The sequence below is a fragment of the Bos indicus x Bos taurus genome, chromosome 17 (assembly GCF_003369695.1).
Source record: "Bos indicus x Bos taurus breed Angus x Brahman F1 hybrid chromosome 17, Bos_hybrid_MaternalHap_v2.0, whole genome shotgun sequence".
Lineage (NCBI taxonomy): Eukaryota > Metazoa > Chordata > Mammalia > Artiodactyla > Bovidae > Bos > Bos indicus x Bos taurus.
The window spans coordinates 58,621,098-58,641,884 of NC_040092.1; the positions used below are offsets into that span (position 1 = coordinate 58,621,098).

The window sequence follows — 20,787 nt, forward strand, 5'->3', positions numbered from 1 at the left end:
TAGTGTTGTTGCTTTAATTTGACTCGTGTGCCATAAAAAACCACACAGATAGGTGCTTATTAAATACACAGATATGATACTAATGGCTGGAAATCTATTACCTGCCTGCTTTGGTTGGTAACTTACCTGGCAAATGAGTAGGGTCACTTATCCCTGGAGTCTGTGTGCAACAGGTTTTGTGAAAATATAACCTATAAAGACATTTGGGAAAATTATCTAAAATGTGCTTCCCCAATAGGTTCATAGATGTTTTCAGTCATCCTCTAGAGACCAAAGTACAGAGAAATTGATCACAATGATGTTAAATCCAACCTTCCCAATTTGAAACCAGTGCAAGTTGATTTTGAGATACTGTGCTCCTTCCCCGTCTTAGAAATCTTTCTCCAGGGGTGCAGGGTGAGAGTGTTCATTTCTTTCTAAAAACCCAACTTCACACCAATGTAGAGATTTAAAGATTTGGAAACTAGCCTATGAATCATCTCAGGCTGACCTTTGAGGCATCACCGAAGTTTAGAGATGAAAAGGATTTTGATGCCATCTAGTCTGTGTTTTATTTGATAGGCAGGACGAAAATGAGACCCATGCGAGTCATTCACTTCTCCACACTTAAACTGGTCTGCAACAAAATTCTGATCATTTGGTGTTTCTGCAACTACTATTAACTGAGAGCCTAGTACATGCCTGGCAGGCTTCCCTGGTGGCTCAGATGGTAAAGAATCTGCCTGCAATACAGGAGACGCAGGTTCGATCCCTGGGTCAGGAAGATGTCATGGAGAAGGGATGGCAACCTACTCCAGTATTCTTGGCTGGAATATTTCATGGACAGAGGAATCTGATATGCTACAGTCCATGGGATCACATGGATGAAACTGAGAGACTACACACATATATAAGCCTAGCAGAGTGGGGGAGACAAAAATGAAGACACAGATTGGGCTTTTAAGAAATTTAGAGTGCTGTGTCCCTGAATCCCAGTTCAGAACTCAGTCCTGTAACAGTTAAATTGAGAGAAACGTTCTCTTCCCAGATTACTGAAGGAAAGGAGAAGCCTTGCTTCTTTGCTGAGTCATTCTAACGGTTGTGCCTGCAAGGCGTGTGTGGTGAGATGCACACAGATCACCAAGGCCTATGGACCCAGAGCTCTCTCCAAGTGCTGTTTAGCATCAGGACCCTATACTCAAATCAGAGCTTTGGCTTTTCCTTGAACACACTCTGCCTTCTTCTGCCTCAGAATTGTCTTCCTTCATCTCCCTTCTACATCCACCACCCTCCCGAGATTTTGGAAGTGTGGCCTCTTCTCATTGTTCAGCTTTCATCAGAAACATCACCAACTCAGAGAAAAAGATCCTGCTATCCCTCTCTATATTGGCCCTCTGCATTATGTCCACCACCTTCCCTGGTTATTTCTGGGTGCTATTTTTCACTCTGTTTTATTTCAATACTTGTTCTGCTGAATGTCTTTGTTCCCTCCCTCTCCCTGCCCCCACCCGCCTGAACATGAACTCAGGAGCTCATTCGTGGCACTGTCGTGGCCTTGGTATAGGGTACCTCATGCATAATTACTGAATGCACAAATGAGGGAAGGAAATTGAGGGATTGGGAATCAAATCATAGAAAAGAAAATTACTCTCCACAGGAGGATGACCTCGGATACACTTAGAAATACTGGCTTTATCCTTTAGATTACTGGAGAAAGCAAACAAACTCTTTTTCCCCCTTATTTCCTCACACTTTTCATGTTCTCTTCATCTAATGAGTAAGGGTGGCGGCAATCATTTCCAATACCTTCCTATTATTCTCTAAAGTAGTCACATCAAGAGAGTTTCTTGGAGGATTCCAAAAATGCAAAGCTGATGACAGCCTTGGCACTGGATACCAAGGCAGTCTTTGGAGTCACTTAAACTTGCTGACTTCATGAAGTCTCATTAAGGCTTTAACTCACTCTGCCTGAGCATTTGTAGCATGAATTTCTTTCTTTTCCAGGAGTCCTTTCCAAAATCATGTCCCTCCACTTCCCCAAATGGGTAAGGTGTCTACTTCGGGACAGTAACCCCACTCTGCCCTCTGGAACCACACCGTGAATACCCCTGGTCTCCTCTGTGTGAAACCTTATATATATTTGAATATATTTAAATATTATGTCATATTTCTGGCATGTATTTCCTTTTCCTCAAGCTAACTGTTTTTATTCTTTGTTATTTACAAAAATTCGAGTAACTCTGTGCGTGAATGCTAAGTCACTTCAGTTGTGTTCAACTCTGCAACCGTATGGACTGCAGCCCACTAGGCTCCTCTGTCCATGGGATTCTCCAGGGGAGGATCCTGGAGTGGGTTGCCACGCCTTCCTCCAGGGGAATCTTCCCGACCCAGGGATCAAACCCGTGTCTCTCACGTCTCTTGCTTTGGCATGAGGATTCTTTACCACTAGTGCCACCAGCGTGGGTGCTAAGTCGCTTCAGTCGAGTCCGACTCTTTGCGACACTGTGGACTGTAGCTAGCCAGGCTTCTCTGTCCATGGGATTCTCCAGGCCAGAATACTGGAGTGGGCTCCCGTTTCCTTCTCCAGGAAGATAACTCTGCTAGTCTTCTGTTTCCTGGAATTGCCCCCTTCTCCTTCACTTCTCAGAAGTCACCATCCTATACCCAGGTTTGTTTCCTAGGTTATAATTGTTAGCATAGCTAAATACCTCTTCACTACTGCCAGACACTGGAGTAAGGACATTACGGTAATGACTTTGTTTAGTCCTTTAGGCGACTACTCGTTGACAGCAGTAGGCAGGTACCAATATTGCCTGTGTTCTCAGATAAGAACAGTGAGGCTGAGGGAGGGAAAGGAACTTGCCTTAATGGGCCCTGGCTTTCAGATGTGAAGCCAGGTTTGAAACTTTCATATCTGTGCTTTAACCATTACACACTTTATCCCCTAGTGCAGGGTCAGGCGAAAAGTTTGTTCAGATATTTTCATAACATGAATGAGTGAATTTTTTAGCCAACCTAATATCTAAGAAATTCCTGAATCCCTCCTCCAATTCCTAGAGTGCTCAGGTGATTCTTGAGACTCTATGTAACTCAAATTACAACCACGTCTGAGGGGGCTAAACAGATTTCAAATAATTGCCTGCTCCTTATCTAGGTGCTGGGCACTAGTATTTCTGACACATAAACGCTGTATTTGAGAAGAACTTTTAATCTTAACACTCTCAGGAAGAGGCCAAAAATAATGCTAATTTGATACTACTTCATAATATGCCTATGTTACTTTTTATTTTAATGAACTGATTTCCATTTCTGTCCAAACCACACAATCCCTCAGCCAATAAGAGTTCTTTCTTCCTTTCTTTTTTTCCCCCCTGTATCACATCTCAGTAATGGACCCACAAAATGGAAAATAACGGCGCCCCAACGGCCGCACCATGGATTCAGGGTTCATACTTGTGGCTTGTAATTTTCTGGCAGGTGAAGGAGGAAATTATAATTTGGGGGAAAACTTTTTGAAAAATAAGGAACATAGACCCACCATCACCTTCATTAATGACTCTAATTTAGAAGTTAAACTCATGAAAATGCCAATAACCAACACATTCTTTCACACAGACTTGTTTTTCAGAGTATTGATTACATTGTTTCAAGGCTGCCTAGGCTTATACTTGAACAGTATACCTCTCATCTAGCCATGGGTAACTTCCCCACTTTACCAACCCACTCACAATTAAAAAATCCATCCACCAGACTGGGCTGGTGTCCTGGTGGCTCAGGGGCAAAGAATCTACCTGCCAGTGCAGGAGATGTGGGATCTGCTAGTGCAGATCCCTGGGGTGGGATGATCCCCTGGAGAAGGAAATGGCAACCCACTCCAGTATTCCTGCCTGGGAAATCCCATGGACAGAGGAGCCTGGTGGGCTACAGTCCATAGGGTCACAAAAGAGTCAGATGCGACTTAGTGACTAAACAACAAGACTGGGATCTGAATACTACTCATTCAGTTATTCAGTGAGTCAAATAGGACTAAAATGAGATAGTTTTTCTTGTAGCTATAATCCTATGTCCCATAAAACAGTATCCTGCTAAAAAAAAAAAAAATCCACCTACCTGACAATAGTAATACAAAGATCATTTTTCGGTCCATCCTGAGGTCATAAGCTGGGCTTCCCAAGGTCAGTGCAAGAAAACCGCCAAGGATGACTGACGTGACATCTGTGGCCTCAGCCTACACATTGTTATCTTTCAGGCTCACATTCTCTAGGCAATCAGTTGATAGGCTGGGTGGCATTTTTAAATGATGCAAAGTTGCACACCATCTGTCCATGAAGATATGTGGGTATCTGCTTAACCAGGACTATTAAAGCCTTCAGGTCAAGTCTCCACTTCAGGGAAGTGCATACATGTTAAAATTACTTTGCATAAACTCAGTGGGCAGTTCAAGGTAATAGCAGTCAGGAGCCACCCGATTAGACAAATGAGAATGAGACTCTGAAGGCCTGAAATTGGACTTCCCGATGGCTCAGCTGGTAAGAATCTGCCTGCAATGCAGGAGACCCCAGTTGGATTCCTGGGTTGGGAAGATCTCCTGGAGAAGGGATAGGCTACCCACTCCAGTATTCTTGGGCTTCCCTGGGGGCTCAGATGGTAAAGAATCCTCCCACAATGCCAGAGACTTGGGTTCAATCCCTGGGTTGGGAAGATCCCCTAGAGGAGGGCATGGCAACCCACTCCAGTATTCTTGCCTGGAGAATGCCATGGGCAGAGGAGCCTGGTGGGCTTACAGTCCATGAGGTCACAAAGAGTTGGACACGACTGAGTGACTAAATACACACATGCAGGCCTGAGACTAAGGCCTGAATTAGGCTGAGGTAGCCAGGAAAATTGTTTTAATGTGGAGAGTCTTATGGGTCACAGAGAAAATGGCTTCTTACATGAAATAAGTGTTTGAGAACTGGAATTACTATTAGAGTGCTCTGAGGTTGAAAAACTCTCTAGATCATGGCAAGTCATACAGCAACATCCTAATATGAGATGCAAGAAATCTTTAATTCACAAATAGAATTTGAATGGAATAGCTAGGGCCCACACCGAACCAGTGTGGTGATTTATCTCCAAACACGCCTCATTACGGAGGCACAGGGTGGATAATTAGGAGATTGGAATTGACATATATAAAAATACATAACGAATGGGAACCTACAGGATAGCTCAGAGAACTCTAGTCAATGCTCTAAATGGAAGGAAAATACAAAAAGGGATATATGTATATGTTTAGCAGTTCACTTTACTGTATAGTGGAGACTGACACAACGCTATGAAACCATTATGTGGTGATGGTCAAGTCACTTAGTTGTGGTCGATATTCTGTGACAGTATGGACGTAGCCCACCAGGCTCCTCTGTTCATGGGATTATCCCAGCAAGAAGACTGGAATGGGTTGCCATTTCCTCCTCCTATAGTTGATTCATTTTAGTGGAGACTAGCAGCCATGAAATTAAAAGATGCTTACTCCTTGGAAGGAAGTTATGACCAACCTAGATAGCATATTCAAAAGCAGAGACATTACTTTGCCAACAAAGGTCTGTCTAGTCAAGGCTATGGTTTTTCCAGTGGTCATGTATCGATGTGAGAGTTCGACCTATGAAGAAGCTGAGCACCAAAAGAATTGGATGCTTTTGAATTGTGGTGTTGGAGAAGACTCTTGAGAGTCCCTTGGACTGCAAGGAGATCCAACCAGTCCATCCTAAAGGAAATCTGTCCTGGGTATTCATTGGAAGGACTGATGCTAAAGCTGAAACTCCAGTACTTTGGCCACCTCATGTGAAGAGTTGACCTATTGGAAAAGACTCTGATGCTGGGAGGGATTTGGGGCAGGAGGAGAAGGGGACAACAGAGGATGAGATGGCTGGGTGGCATCACAGACTTGATTGACGTGAGTTTGAGTGAACTCCAGGAGGTTGTGATGGGACAGGGAGGCTGTCGTGCTGCAGTTTCATGGGGTCTCAAAGAGTCGGACACGACTAAGTGAATGAACTGAATTGAGCTGTACACATATATTATTTTAAAAAATCACAGTCTGGTAAAAATAAATTTTAAACCATCTAAGCATTTTAGATATGTGTTGATCTCAAATACAAAGACTTTGTGCTAGCAAAAAAAAAAAGGATGCATAAATGAATGAATGATGAGACATAAATGCAAACAGTCAAATCAAAAGGACAACCAAAAAATTCGTTGCAAACAGATTAAATGATACGTATGGTCATTCAAAGAACAGAAGATCAGATTTACAAGGAGGTGAACAGCAACAAACATGAACTAGATCTGAAACAGCCCCAAAGAAGGTGTTTGGATACTCTATCACAAATGGCTTACTTCCTCTAAGCATTGTAGAAGTCCTTCCTGCTTGACTCAGAAAATAAATTTGCTAAGTCAGCAACTTGTTAAATAGAGTCTGTGTCTGGTTTTACCCACATATTTTATTTTATTTCTGGCTGGCTGGGTCTTTGTTACTGTGTGGGCTTTACTTTTCTCTGGTTGTGGAGAGTGGGGGCTACTCTCTAGCTGTGGTGCTTGGACTTCCCGTTGCAGAGACTTTCCTTGTTGTGAAGCGTGGGCTCTAGGGCACACGGGCTTCAGTAGTTGTGGCTCCTGGGCTCTACAGCACAGGCTCAATAGCTGTGGCAAGCAGGCTTAGTTGTTCCATGGCATGTGGGATCTTCCCAGATCAGGGATCAACCTGTGCCTTCTGCACTGGCAGGAGGATTTTTCCCACTGAGCCACCAGGGAAGTCCCACAAATGGTTTTTTTTTAATATAAATTATTTATTTTAATTGGAGGCTAATTACTCTCAATATTGTATTGGTTTTGCCATACATCAACATGAATCTGCCACGGATGTACACGTGTTCCTATCGTGAACCCCCCTCCACCTCCTTCCCCATACCATCCCTCTGGGTCATCCCAGTGCACCAGCCCCGAGCACCCTGTATCATGCATCGACCTGACTGGCGATTCATTTCACATATGATAATATACATGTTTCAATGCCATTCTCCAAATCATCCCCCTCTCTCCCTCTCCACAGAGTCCAAAAGACTGTTCTATACATCTGTATCTCTTTTGCTGTCTCGCATACAGGGTTATCAGCCCATGTGGTTTAAAGAAAACTATGCTATGAAACTGATATTTGGGCTTCATGGAAAGTTGAGCTCACCTGGAAATATGATTTACTTGGGGAAAAGATGGAGATAGATATCCATTGACATCCAAGCTCCCTGAAACTGGGGATAAAGGAAGTGTTGAGATGCAGACATGGAGGAGGCTGAGGGGTCACAAAGGGGACTCTGAGGACCAGTGCGAAGTCCAAAAGCCCCAGAATCCTGGAGCCCCTCTGAAGGCCCCACCAATGCACGTGAGACAACTGCAGCAAGGTTTACAATAATTCTGCATAACCAACCTTCAGCAAAACAGTGCTTGCTTAAATTCACTGTTTGCTGCTGGGGAAATACAGATTGGGCTGGAACTTTTTCTCAACAATAACCAAGTGACAGTGGTCTCTGTACGCTGTGTTGCAACAGGTTCTCTGGAAGTATAACCTATAAAGACATTTGGGAAAATTATCTAAAATGTGCTTCCCCAGTAGGATCATAGATGTTATCAGTCATCATCTAAAGACCAAAGTACAAAGAAATTCATCTAAGAATGTGAAATCCAACTTCCCAATTTGAAACCAGTGCAAGTTGATTTTGAGATACCGTGCCTCCTTCCCTGTCTTAGAAATCCTTCTCCAGGGGTTCAGAGTGAGAGTGTTCACTTCTTTCTAAAAACCCAGCTTCACACTAACCTAGAGATTTAGAGATTTGGAAACTAGCCTATGGATCATCTCAGGCTGACCTTTGAGGCATCACTGAAGTTTAGACATGAAAAGGATTTTGATGCCATCTAGTCTGTGTTTTATTTGATAGGCAGGACGAAACTGAGACCCATGCGAGTCAATCAGTTCCCCACACTTAAACTGGTCTGCAACAAAATTCTGATCATTTGGTGTTTCTGCAACTAGTATTAGCTGAGTGCCTACTACATGCCTAGCAGGCTTCCCTGGTGGCTCAGATGGTAAAGAATCTGCCTGCAATACAGGAGATGCAGGTTCGATCCCTGGGTCAGGTAGATGTCATGGAGAAGCGCAACCTACTCCAGTATTCTTGGCTGGAATATTCCATGGACAGAGGAGTCTGGTGTGCTACAGTCCATGCGATTACATGGATGAAACTGAGAGACTACACACATATGTAAGCCTAGCAGAGTGGGGGAGACAAAAATGAAGACACAGATTTGGCTTTTAAGAAATTTAGAGTGCTGTGTCCCTGAATCCCAGTTCAGATCTCAGTCCTGTAATAATTAAATTGAGAGAAACGTTCTCTTCCTAGATTACTGAAGGAAAAGGAGAAGCCTTGCTTCTTTGCTGAGTCATTCTAACCGTGTGCCTGCAAGGCGTGTGTGGTGAGATGCACACAGATCACCAAGGCCTATGGACCCAGAGCTCTCTCCAAGTGCTGTTTAGCATCAGGACCCTATACTCAAATCAGAGCTTTGGCTTTTCCTTGAACACACTCTGCCTTCTTCTGCCTCCGAATTGTCTTCCTTCATCTCCCTTCTACCTCCACCACCCTCCCCAGATTTTGCAAGTTTGGCTTCTTCTCATTGTTCAACTTTCATCAGAAAGGTCACAAACTCAAAGAAAAAGGTCCTGCTACCCTTCTCTATGTTGGCCTTCTGCAGTATGTCCATCACCTTCCCTGGTTTATTTCTGGGTGCTATTTGTCACTCTTGTATTTCAATACTTGTTCTGCTGAATGCCTCTGTCCCCTCCCTCTCCCTGCCCCCACCCGCCCTGAACATGAACTCAGGGGCTCATTCGTGGCACTGTCGTGGCCTTGGAGTACCTCATGCATAATTCCTGAAGGCACAAATGAGTGTAGGAATTCAGGGATTGGGAATCAAATCATTTAGAAAAAACTCCTTTCCTCCAGGGGAATCTTCCCGACCCAGGGATCAAACCCGTGTCTCTCACGTCTCTTGCTTTGGCATGAGGATTCTTTACCACTAGTGCCACCAGCGTGGGTGCTAAGTCGCTTCAGTCGAGTCCGACTCTTTGCGACACTGTGGACTGTAGCTAGCCAGGCTTCTCTGTCCATGGGATTCTCCAGGCCAGAATACTGGAGTGGGCTCCCATTTCCTTCTCCAGGAAGATAACTCTGCTAGTCTTCTGTTTCCTAGAATTGCCCCCTTCTCCTTCACTTCTCAGAAGTCACCATCCTATACCCAGGTTTGTTTCCTAGGTTATAATTGTTAGCATAGCTAAATACCTCTTCACTACTGCCAGACGCTGGAGTAAGGACATTACGGTAATGACTTTGTTTAGTCCTTAGGCGACTACTCGTTGACAGCAGTAGGCAGGTACCAATATTGCCTGTATTTCTCAGATAAGAACAGTGAGGCTGAGGGAGGGAAAGGAACTTGCCTTAATGCGCCCTGGTTTTCAGATGTGAAGCCAGGTTTGAAACTTTCATATCTGTGCTTTAACCATTACACACTTTATCCCCTAGTGCAGGGTCAGGCGAAAAGTTTGTTCCGATATTTCCATGACATCTTATGAACGAAGGAATTTTTTGGCCAACCGTCCAACCAGTCCATTCTCGAGGAGATCAGCCCTGGGATTTCTTTGGAAGGAATGATGCTAAAGCTGAAACTCCAGTACTTTGGCCACCTCATGTGAAGAGTTGACTCATTGGAAAAGACTCTGATGCTGGGAGGGATTGGGGGCAGGAGAAGAAGGGGACGACAGAGGATGAGATGGCTGGATGGCATCACTGACTCGATGGATGTGAGTCTGGGTGAACTCCGGGAGTTGGTGATGGACAGGGAGGCCTGGCGTGCTGCAATTCATGGGGTCGCAAAGAGTTGGACACAACTGAATGACTGAACTGAACTGAACTGAAATAGCAGAAAAAAATTACCCCAATTCCAAGAGCCAGAGGTAACCTTGCAATGTTTCTTTTCAGTGTTGTTGCTTTAATTTGACTCATGTATCATAGAATATCACACAGATAGGTGCTTATTAAATACACAGATATGATGCCAATGGCTGGAAATCTATTACCCATCTCCTTTGGTTGGTAACTTACCTGGTGAATCCCAAGTGACAGTGGTCTCTGTACGCTGTGTTGCAACAGGTTCTCTGGAAGTATAACCTATAAAGACATTTGGGAAAATTATCTAAAATGTGCTTCCCCAGTAGGATCATAGATGTTATCAGTCATCATCTAAAGACCAAAGTACAAAGAAATTCATCACAAGAATGTGAAATCCAACTTCCCAATTTGAAACCAGTGCAAGTTGATTTTGAGATACTGTGCCTCCTTCCCCGTCTTAGAAATCCTTCTTCAGGGGTTCAGAGTGAGAGTGTTCATTTCTTTCTAAAAACCCAGCTTCCTGGAAAATCTCAGGCTGACCTTTGAGGCATCACTGAAGTTTAGACATGAAAAGGATTTTGATGCCATCTAGTCTGTGTTTTATTTGATAGGCAGGACGAAAATGAGACCCATGCGAGTCAATCAGTTCTCCACACTGAAACTGGTCTGCAACAAAATTCTGATCATTTGGTGTTTCTGCAACTAGTATTAGCTGAGTGCCTACTACATGCCTAGCAGGCTTCCCTGGTGGCTCAGATGGTAAAGAATCTGCCTGCAATACAGGAGATGCAGGTTCGATCCCTGGGTCAGGAAGATGTCATGGAGAAGCGCAACCTACTCCAGTATTCTTGGCTGGAATATTCCATGGACAGAGGAGTCTGGTGTGCTACAGTCCGTGGGATTACATGGATGAAACTGAGAGACTACACACACATGTAAGCCTAGCAGAGTGGGGGAGACAAAAATGAAGACACAAATTTGGCTTTTAAGAAATTTAGAGGGGGAGGAGCCAAGATGGCGGAGGAGTAGGATGGGGAGAACACTTTCTCCCCCACAAATTCATCAAAAGAGCATTTAAACGTCGAGTAAATTCCACAAAACAACTTCTGAATGCCGGCAGAGGACATCAGGCACCCAGAAAAGCAACCCAACTCTTCGAAAGGAGAGAGAAGAAATACAGCTCCACCCACCAGAACACCGACACAAGCTTCCCTAACCAGGAAACCTTGACAAGCCACCTGTACAAACCCACACACAGTGAGGAAACGCCACAATAAAGAGAACTCCACAAACTGCCAGAATACAGAAAGGACACCCCAAACTCAGCAATTTAAACAAGATGAAGAGACAAAGGAATACTCAGCAGATAAAGGAACAAGATAAATGCCCACCAAACCAAACAAAAGAGGAAGAGATAGGGAATCTACCTGATAAAGAATTCCGAATAATGATAGTGAAATTGATCCAAAATCTTGAAACTAAAATGGAATCACAGATAAATAGCCTGGAGACAAGGATTGAGAAGATGCAAGAAAGGTTTAACAAGGACCTAGAAGAAATAAAAAAGAGTCAATATATAATGAATAATGCAATAAATGAAATTAAAAACACTCTGGAGGCAACAAATAGTAGATTAACAGAGGCAGAAGATAGGATTAGTGAATTAGAAGATAGAATGGTCGAAATAAATGAATCAGAGAGGATAAAAGAAAAACGAATTAAAAGAAATGAGGACAATCTCAGAGACCTCCAGGACAATATTAAACGCTACAACATTCGAATCATAGGGGTTCCAGAAGAAGAAGACAAAAAGAAAGACCATGAGAAAATACTTGAGGAGATAATAGTGGAAAACTTCCCTAAAATGGGGAAGGAAATAATCACCCAAGTCCAAGAAACCCAGAGAGTCCCAAACAGGATAAACCCAAGGAGAAACACCCCAAGACACATATTAATCAAATTAACAAAGATCAAACACAAAGAACAAATATTAAAAGCAGCAAGGGAAAAACAACAAATAACACACAAGGGAATTCCCATAAGGATAACAGCTGATCTTTCAATAGAAACTCTTCAAGCCAGGAGGGAATGGCAAGACATACTTAAAATGATGAAAGAAAATAACCTACAGCCCAGATTATTGTACCCAGCAAGGATCTCATTCAAGTATGAAGGAGAAATCAAAAGCTTTTCAGACAAGCAAAAGCTGAGAGAATTCTGCACCACCAAACCAGCTCTCCAACAAATACTAAAGGATATTCTCTAGACAGGAAACACAAAAACAGTGTATAAACTCGAACCCCAAACAATACAGTAAATGGCAACGGGATCATACTTATCAGTAATTACCTTAAACGTAAATGGGTTGAATGCCCCAACCAAAAGACAAAGATTGGCTGAATGGATACAAAAACAAGACCCCTACATATGTTGTCTACAAGAGACCCACCTCAAAACAGGGGACACATACAGACTGAAAGTGAAAGGCTGGAAAAAGATTTTCCATGCAAATAGGGACCAAAAGAAAGCAGGAGTAGCAATACTCATATCAGATAAAATAGACTTTAAAACAAAGGCTGTGAAAAGAGACAAAGAAGGTCACTACATAATGATCAAAGGATCAATCCAAGAAGAAGATATAACAATTATAAATATATATGCACCCAACACGGGAGCACCACAGTACGTAAGACAAATGCTAACAAGTATGAAAGGAGAAATTAACAATAACACAATAATAGTGGGAGACTTTAATACCCCACTTACACCTATGGATAGATCAACCAAACAGAAAATTAACAAGGAAACACAAACTTTAAACGATACAATAGACCAGTTAGACCTAATTGATGTCTATAGGACATTTCATCCCAAAACAATGAATTTCACCTTTTTCTCAAGCGCACATGGAACCTTCTCCAGGATCGATCACATCCTGGGCCATAAAGCTAGCCTTGGTAAATTCAAAAAAATAGAAATCATCCCAAGCATTTTTTCTGACCACAATGCAGTAAGATTAGATCTCAATTACAGGAGAAAAACTATTAAAAATGCCAACATATGGAGGCTGAACAACACGCTGCTGAATAACCAACAAATCACAGAAGAAATCAAAAAAGAAATCAAAGTTTGCATAGAAACGAATGAAAATGAAAACACAACAACCCAAAACCTGTGGGACACGGTAAAAGCAGTCCTAAGGGGAAAGTTCATAGCAATACAGGCACACCTCAAGAAACAAGAAAAAAGTCAAATAAATAACCTAACTCTACACCTAAAGCAACTAGAAAAGGAAGAAATGAAGAACCCCAGGGTTAGTAGAAGGAAAGAAATCTTAAAAATTAGGGCAGAAATAAATGCAAAAGAAACAAAAGAGACCATAGCAAAAATCAACAAAACCAAAAGCTGGTTCTTTGAAAGGATAAATAAAATTGACAAACCATTAGCCAGACTCATCAAGAAACAAAGGGAGAAAAATCAAATCAACAAAATTAGAAACGAAAATGGAGAGATCACAACAGACAACACAGAAATACAAAGGATCATAAGAGACTACTATCAACAATTATATGCCAATAAAATGGACAACGTGGAAGAAATGGACAAATTCTTAGAAAAGTACAACTTTCCAAAACTCGACCAGGAAGAAATAGAAAATCTTAACAGACCCATCACAAGCATGGAAATTGAAACTGTAATCAAAAATCTTCCAGCAAACAAAAGCCCCGGTCCAGACGGCTTCACAGCTGAATTCTACCAAAAATTTAGAGAAGAGCTGACACCTATCCTGCTCAAACTCTTCCAAAAAATTGCAGAGGAAGGTAAACTTCCAAACTCATTCTATGAGGCCACCATCACCCTAATACCAAAACCTGACAAAGATGCCACAAAAAAAGAAAACTACAGGCCAATATCACTGATGAACATAGATGCAAAAATCCTTAACAAAATTCTAGCAATCAGAATCCAACAACACATTAAAAAGATCATACACCATGACCAAGTGGGCTTTATCCCAGGGATGCAAGGATTCTTCAATATCCGCAAATCAATCAATGTAATACACCACATTAACAAATTGAAAAATAAAAACCATATGATTATCTCAATAGATGCAGAGAAAGCCTTTGACAAAATTCAACATCCATTTATGATAAAAACTCTCCAGAAAGCAGGAATAGAAGGAACATACCTCAACATAATAAAAGCTATATATGACAAACCCACAGCAAACATGATCCTCAATGGTGAAAACTTGAAAGCATTTCCTCTGAAGTCAGGAACAAGACAAGGGTGCCCACTTTCACCATTACTATTCTACATAGTTTTGGAAGTTTGGGCCACAGCAATCAGAGCAGAAAAAGAAATAAAAGGAATCCAAATTGGAAAAGAAGAAGTAAAACTCTCACTATTTGCAGATGACATGATCCTCTACATAGAAAACCCTAAAGACTCCACCAGAAAATTACTAGAAATAATCAATGACTATAGTAAAGTTGCAGGATATAAAATCAACACACAGAAATCCCTTGCATTCCTATACACTAATAATGAGAAAACAGAGAGAGAAATTAAGGAAACAATTCCATTCACCATTGCAACGGAAAGAATAAAATACTTAGGAATATATCTACCTAAAGAAACTAAAGACCTATATATAGAAAACTATAAAACACTGGTGAAAGAAATCAAAGAGGACACTAATAGATGGAGAAATATACCATGTTCATGGATTGGAAGAATCAATATAGTGAAAATGAGTATACTACCCAAAACAATTTATAGATTCAACGCAATCCCTATCAAGCTACCAACAGTATTCTTCACAGAGCTAGAACAAATAATTTCACAATTTGTATGGAAGCACAAAAAACCTCGAATAGCCAAAGCGATCTTGAGAAAGAAGAATGGAACTGGAGGAATCAACCTACCTGACTTCAGGCTCTACTCCAAAGCCACATTTATCAAGACAGTATGGTACTGGCACAAAGACAGAAATATAGATCAATGGAATAAAATAGAAAGCCCAGAGATAAAACCACGCACATATGGACACCTTATCTTTGACAAAGGAGGCAAGAATATACAATGGATTAAAGACAATCTCTTTAACAAGTGGTGCTGGGAAAACTGGTCAACCACTTGTAAAAGAATGAAACTAGACCACTTTCTAACACCATACACAAAAATAAACTCAAAATGGATTAAAGACCTAAATGTAAGACCAGAAACTATAAAACTCCTAGAGGAGAACATAGGCAAAACACTCTCTGACATACATCACAGCAGGATCCTCTATGACCCACCTCCCAGAATATTGGAAATAAAAGCAAAAATAAACAAATGGGACCTAATTAACCTTAAAAGCTTCTGCACATCAAAGGAAACTATTAGCAAGGTGAAAAGACAGCCTTCAGAATGGAAGAAAATAATAGCAAATGAAGCAACTGACAAACAACTGATCTCAAAAATATACAAGCAACTCCTACAGCTCAACTCCAGAAAAATAAACGACCCAATCAAAAAATGGGCCAAAGAACTAAATAGACATTTCTCCAAAGAAGACATACAGATGGCTAACAAACACATGAAAAGATGCTCAACATCACTCATTATCAGAGAAATGCAAATCAAAACCACTATGAGGTACCATTTCACGCCAGTCAGAATGGCTGCGATCCAAAAGTCTACAAATAATAAATGCTGGAGAGGGTGTGGAGAAAAGGGAACCCTCTTACACTGTTGGTGGGGATGCAAACTAGTACAGCCACTATGGAGAACAGTGTGGAGATTCCTTAAAAAACTGGAAATAGAACTGCCTTATGATCCAGCAATCCCACTGCTGGGCATACACACTGAGGAAACCAGAAGGGAAAGAGACACGTGTACGCCAATGTTCATCGCAGCACTGTTTATAATAGCCAGGACATGGAAGCAACCTAGATGTCCATCAGCAGATGAATGGATAAGAAAGCTTTGGTACATATACACAATGGAGTATAAATCAGCCATTAAAAAGAATACATTTGAATCAGTTCTAATGAGGTGGATGAAACTGGAGCCTATTATACAGAGTGAAGTAAGCCAGAAGGAAAAACATAAATACAGTATACTAACGCATATATATGGAATTTAGGAAGATGGTAACAATGACCCAGTGTACAAGACAGCAAAAGAGACACTGATGTATAGAACAGTCTTATGGACTCTGTGGGAGAGGGAGAGGGTGGGAAGATTTGGGAGAGTGACATTGAAGCATGTGGAATATCATGTAGGAAGCGAGTTGCCAGTCCGGGTTCGATGCACGATGCTGGATGCTTGGGGCTGGTGCACTGGGACGACCCAGAGGGATGGTGTGGGGAGGGAGGAGGGAGGAGGGTTCAGGATGGGGAACACATGTATACCTGTGGCGGATTCATTTTGATGTTTGGCAAAACTAATACAATTATGTGAAGTACAAAAATAAAATTAAATTAAATAAATTTTAAAAATAAATAAATAAATAAATTAAAAAAAAGAAATTGAGAGTGCTGTGTCCCTGAATCCCAGTTCAGAACTCAGTCCTGTAACAATTAAATTGAGAGAAACGTTCTCTTCCTAGATTACTGAAGGAAAAGGAGAAGCCTTGCTTCTTTGCTGAGTCATTCTAACGGTGTGCCTGCAAGGCGTGTGTGGTGAGATGCACACAGATCACCAAGGCCTATGGACCCAGAGCTCTCTCCAAGTGCTGTTTAGCATCAGGACCCTATACTCAAATCAGAGCTTTGGCTTTTCCTTGAACACACTCTGCCTTCTTCTGCCTCCGAATTGTCTTCCTTCATCTCCCTTCTACCTCCACCACCCTCCCCAGATTTTGCAAGTTTGGCTTCTTCTCATTGTTCAACTTTCATCAGAAAGGTCACAAACTCAAAGAAAAAGGTCCTGCTACCCTTCTCTATGTTGGCCTTCTGCAGTATGTCCATCACCTTCCCTGGTTTATTTCTGGGTGCTATTTTTCACTCTTGTATTTCAATACTTGTTCTGCTGAATGCCTCTGTTCCCTCCCTCTCCCTGCCCCCACCCGCCCTGAACATGAACTCAGGAGCTCATTCGTGGCACTGTCGTGGCCTTGGGGTACCTCATGCATAATTCCTGAAGGCACAAATGAGTGAAGGAATTCAGGGATTGGGAATCAAATCATTTAGAAAAAACTCCTTTCCTCCAGGGGAATCTTCCCGACCCAGGGATCAAACCCGTGTCTCTCACGTCTCTTGCTTTGGCATGAGGATTCTTTACCACTAGTGCCACCAGCGTGGGTGCTAAGTCGCTTCAGTCGAGTCCGACTCTTTGCGACACTGTGGACTGTAGCTAGCCAGGCTTCTCTGTCCATGGGATTCTCCAGGCCAGAATACTGGAGTGGGCTCCCATTTCCTTCTCCAGGAAGATAACTCTGCTAGTCTTCTGTTTCCTGGAATTGCCCCCTTCTCCTTCACTTCTCAGAAGTCACCATCCTATACCCAGGTTTGTTTCCTAGGTTATAATTGTTAGCATAGCTAAATACCTCTTCACTACTGCCAGACGCTGGAGTAAGGACATTACGGTAATGACTTTGTTTAGTCCTTAGGCGACTACTCGTTGACAGCAGTAGGCAGGTACCAATATTGCCTGTATTTCTCAGATAAGAACAGTGAGGCTGAGGGAGGGAAAGGAACTTGCCTTAATGCGCCCTGGTTTTCAGATGTGAAGCCAGGTTTGAAACTTTCATATCTGTGCTTTAACCATTACACACTTTATCCCCTAGTGCAGGGTCAGGCGAAAAGTTTGTTCCGATATTTCCATGACATCTTATGAACGAAGGAATTTTTTGGCCAACCGTCCAACCAGTCCATTCTCGAGGAGATCAGCCCTGGGATTTCTTTGGAAGGAATGATGCTAAAGCTGAAACTCCAGTACTTTGGCCACCTCATGTGAAGAGTTGACTCATTGGAAAAGACTCTGATGCTGGGAGGGATTGGGGGCAGGAGAAGAAGGGGACGACAGAGGATGAGATGGCTGGATGGCATCACTGACTCGATGGATGTGAGTCTGGGTGAACTCCGGGAGTTGGTGATGGACAGGGAGGCCTGGCGTGCTGCAATTCATGGGGTCGCAAAGAGTCGGTCACGACTGAGTGACTGAACTGAACTGAACTGAATATCTAAGAAATTCCTGAATCCCTCCTCCAATTCCTAGAGTGCTCAGTTGATTCTTGAGACTCTCTGTAACTCAAATTACAACCATGTCTGAGGGGGCTAAACACATTTCAAGTAATTGCCTGCTCCTTATCTAGGTGCTGGGCACTAGTATTTCTGACACATAAACGCTGTATTTGAGAAGAACTTTTAATCCTAACACTCTCAGGAAGAGGCCAAAAATAATGCTAATTTGATACTACTTCATAATGTGCCTATGTTACTTTTTATTTTAATGAATTGATTTCCATTTCTGCCTAAACCACATAATCCTTCAGCCAATAAGAGTTCTTTCTTTCTTTCTCTTCCCTGTATCACTTCTCAGTAATGGACCACGAAGTAGAAAATAACAACCCCCCCACTGCCATCGCCTGGATTCAGGGTTCACATGTGGCTTTCAATTCTTTGACAGGAGAAAGAGGAAATCATAACTTTTGGTGAAACTTTTTAAAAAATAAGGAACATAGACTCACCATCACCTTCATTAATGACTCTTCAATTTAGAAGTTAAACTCATGAAAATGCCAGAAAAGCAACACATTCTTTCACACAGACTTGTGTTTCAGAGTATTTGATTACATTGTTTCAAGGCTGCCGAGGCTTACAATTGAACAGCATCCCTCTCACTTGATCCAGCCATGGGTAACTTCACCACCTTACCAACCCACTCTCAATAAAAAATCCAACCACCACACTGGGCTGGGGTCCTGGTGGCTCAGTGGCAAAGAATCTACCTGCCAGTGCAGGAGATGTGGGTTTTATCCCTGGGGCAGGATGATCCCCTGGAGAAGGAAATGGCAACCCACTCCAGTATTCCTGCCTGAGAAATTCCATGGACAGAGGAGCTGGTAGGCTACAGTCAATAGGGTCACAAAAGAGTCAGATGCAACTGACTAAACAACGAGACTGGGATCTGAATACTACTCATTCAGTTATTCAGTTAAGTCAAATAGGACTAAAATGAGATAGTTTTTCTTCTATCTATAGTCCTATGTCCCATATAACAGCTTCTGCTGCTGTTGCTAAGTCCCTTCAGTCGTGTCTGACTCTATGCGACCCCATAGACGGCAGCCCACCAGGCTCCCCCGTCCCTGGGATTCTCCAGGCAAGAACACTGGAGTGGGTTGCCATTTCCTTCTCCCAATGCATGAAAGTGAAAAGGGAAAGTGAAGTCGCTCAGTCGTGTCTGACCCTCAGCGACTCCATGGACTGCAGCCTACCAGGCCCCTCTGTCCGTGGGATTTTCCAGGCAAGAGCACTGGAGTGGGGTGCCATTGCCTTCTCTGCCCATATAACAGAATCCTGCTTAAAAAAAAAAAATTCCACCTACCTGACAGTAGTAATACAAAAATCATTTTTCGGTCCATCCTGAGATCATAAGCTGCTTCCCAATGTCAGTGCAAGAAAACCGCCAAGGATGACTGACGTGACATCTGTGGCCTCAGCCTACACATTGTTATCTTTCAGGCTCACATTCTCTAGGCATCAGTTGATAGGCTGGGTGGCATTTTTAAATGATGCCAAACTGTACATTGTCTGTCCATAAAGATATGTGGGTATCTGCCTAATAAAGGATTATTAAAGCCTTCAGTTGAGTCTCCACTTCAGGCAACTGGCAAATACCTGTTAAAATTACTTTGCATAAACTCAGCGAGCAGTTCAAGGTAATAGCAGTCGGCAGCTACCCGATTGGACAAATGAGAATTAGACTGTGAAGGCCTAAAATTGGGCTTCCCAATGACTCAGCTGGTAAAGAATCTGCCTGCAATGCAGGAGACCCTGGTTGGATTCCTGGGTTGGGAAGTTCCCCTAGAGAAGGGATAGGCTACCCACTCCAGTATTCTTGGGCTTCCCTGGGGGCTCAGATGGTAAAGAATCCTCCCACAATGCCAGAGACTTGGGTTCGATCCCTGGGTTGGGAAGATCCCCTGGAGGAGGGCATGGCAACCCACTCCAGTATTCTTGCCTGGAGAATCCCATGGGCAGAGGAGACTGGTGGGCTACAGTCCATGAGGTCACAAAGAGTTGGACATGATTGAGTGACTAAATACACACATGCAGGCCTGAGACTAAGGCCTGAATTAGGCTGAGGTAGCCAGGAAAATTGTTTTAATGTGGAGAGTCTTATGGGTCACAGAGAAAATGGCTTCTTACATGAAATAAGTGTTTGAGAACTGGAATTACTATTAGAGTGCTCTGAGGTTTGAAAAACTCTCTAGATCATGGCAAGTCATACAGCAACATAATAATATGAGATGCAAGAAATCTTTAATTCACAATGGAATTTGAATGGAATAGCTAGGGCCCACACCGAACCAGTGTGGTGATTTCTATCCAAACGCGCCTCATTACGGAGGCATAGAGTGGATAATTAGGAGATTGGAATTGACATATATAAAATACATAACGAATGGGAACCTACAGGATAGCTCAGAGAACTCTAGTCAATGCTCTAAATGGGAAGGAAAATACAAAAAAGGGGATATATGTATATGTTTAGCAGATTCACTTTACTGTATAGTGGAGACTGACACAACGCTATGAAACAATTATGTGGTGATGGTCAAGTCACTTAGTTGTGGTCGATATCTTGTGACAATATGGACGTAGCCCACCAGGCT

General features: G+C 42.5%; 1 protein-coding gene across 4 annotated transcripts in view; it reads right to left on the reverse strand.

Moving 5' to 3' along the window:
- Positions 1-20,787, reverse strand: part of LOC113907808 — an 83,086-nt gene that overhangs the window by 27,026 nt on the left and 35,273 nt on the right. For 3 of the 4 annotated variants that reach the window (XM_027567434.1, XM_027567433.1, XM_027567435.1), the window contains 2 exons: positions 10,170-10,235; positions 127-191 (listed from right to left, as the gene is read on the reverse strand). In XM_027567434.1, the coding sequence (XP_027423235.1) occupies positions 127-191; positions 10,170-10,235 (131 nt within the window). Of the gene's footprint in view, positions 1-126; positions 192-4,089; positions 4,210-10,169; positions 10,236-20,787 lie in introns of those variants that run through there. The other variant, XR_003515287.1, reaches the window with a different exon arrangement.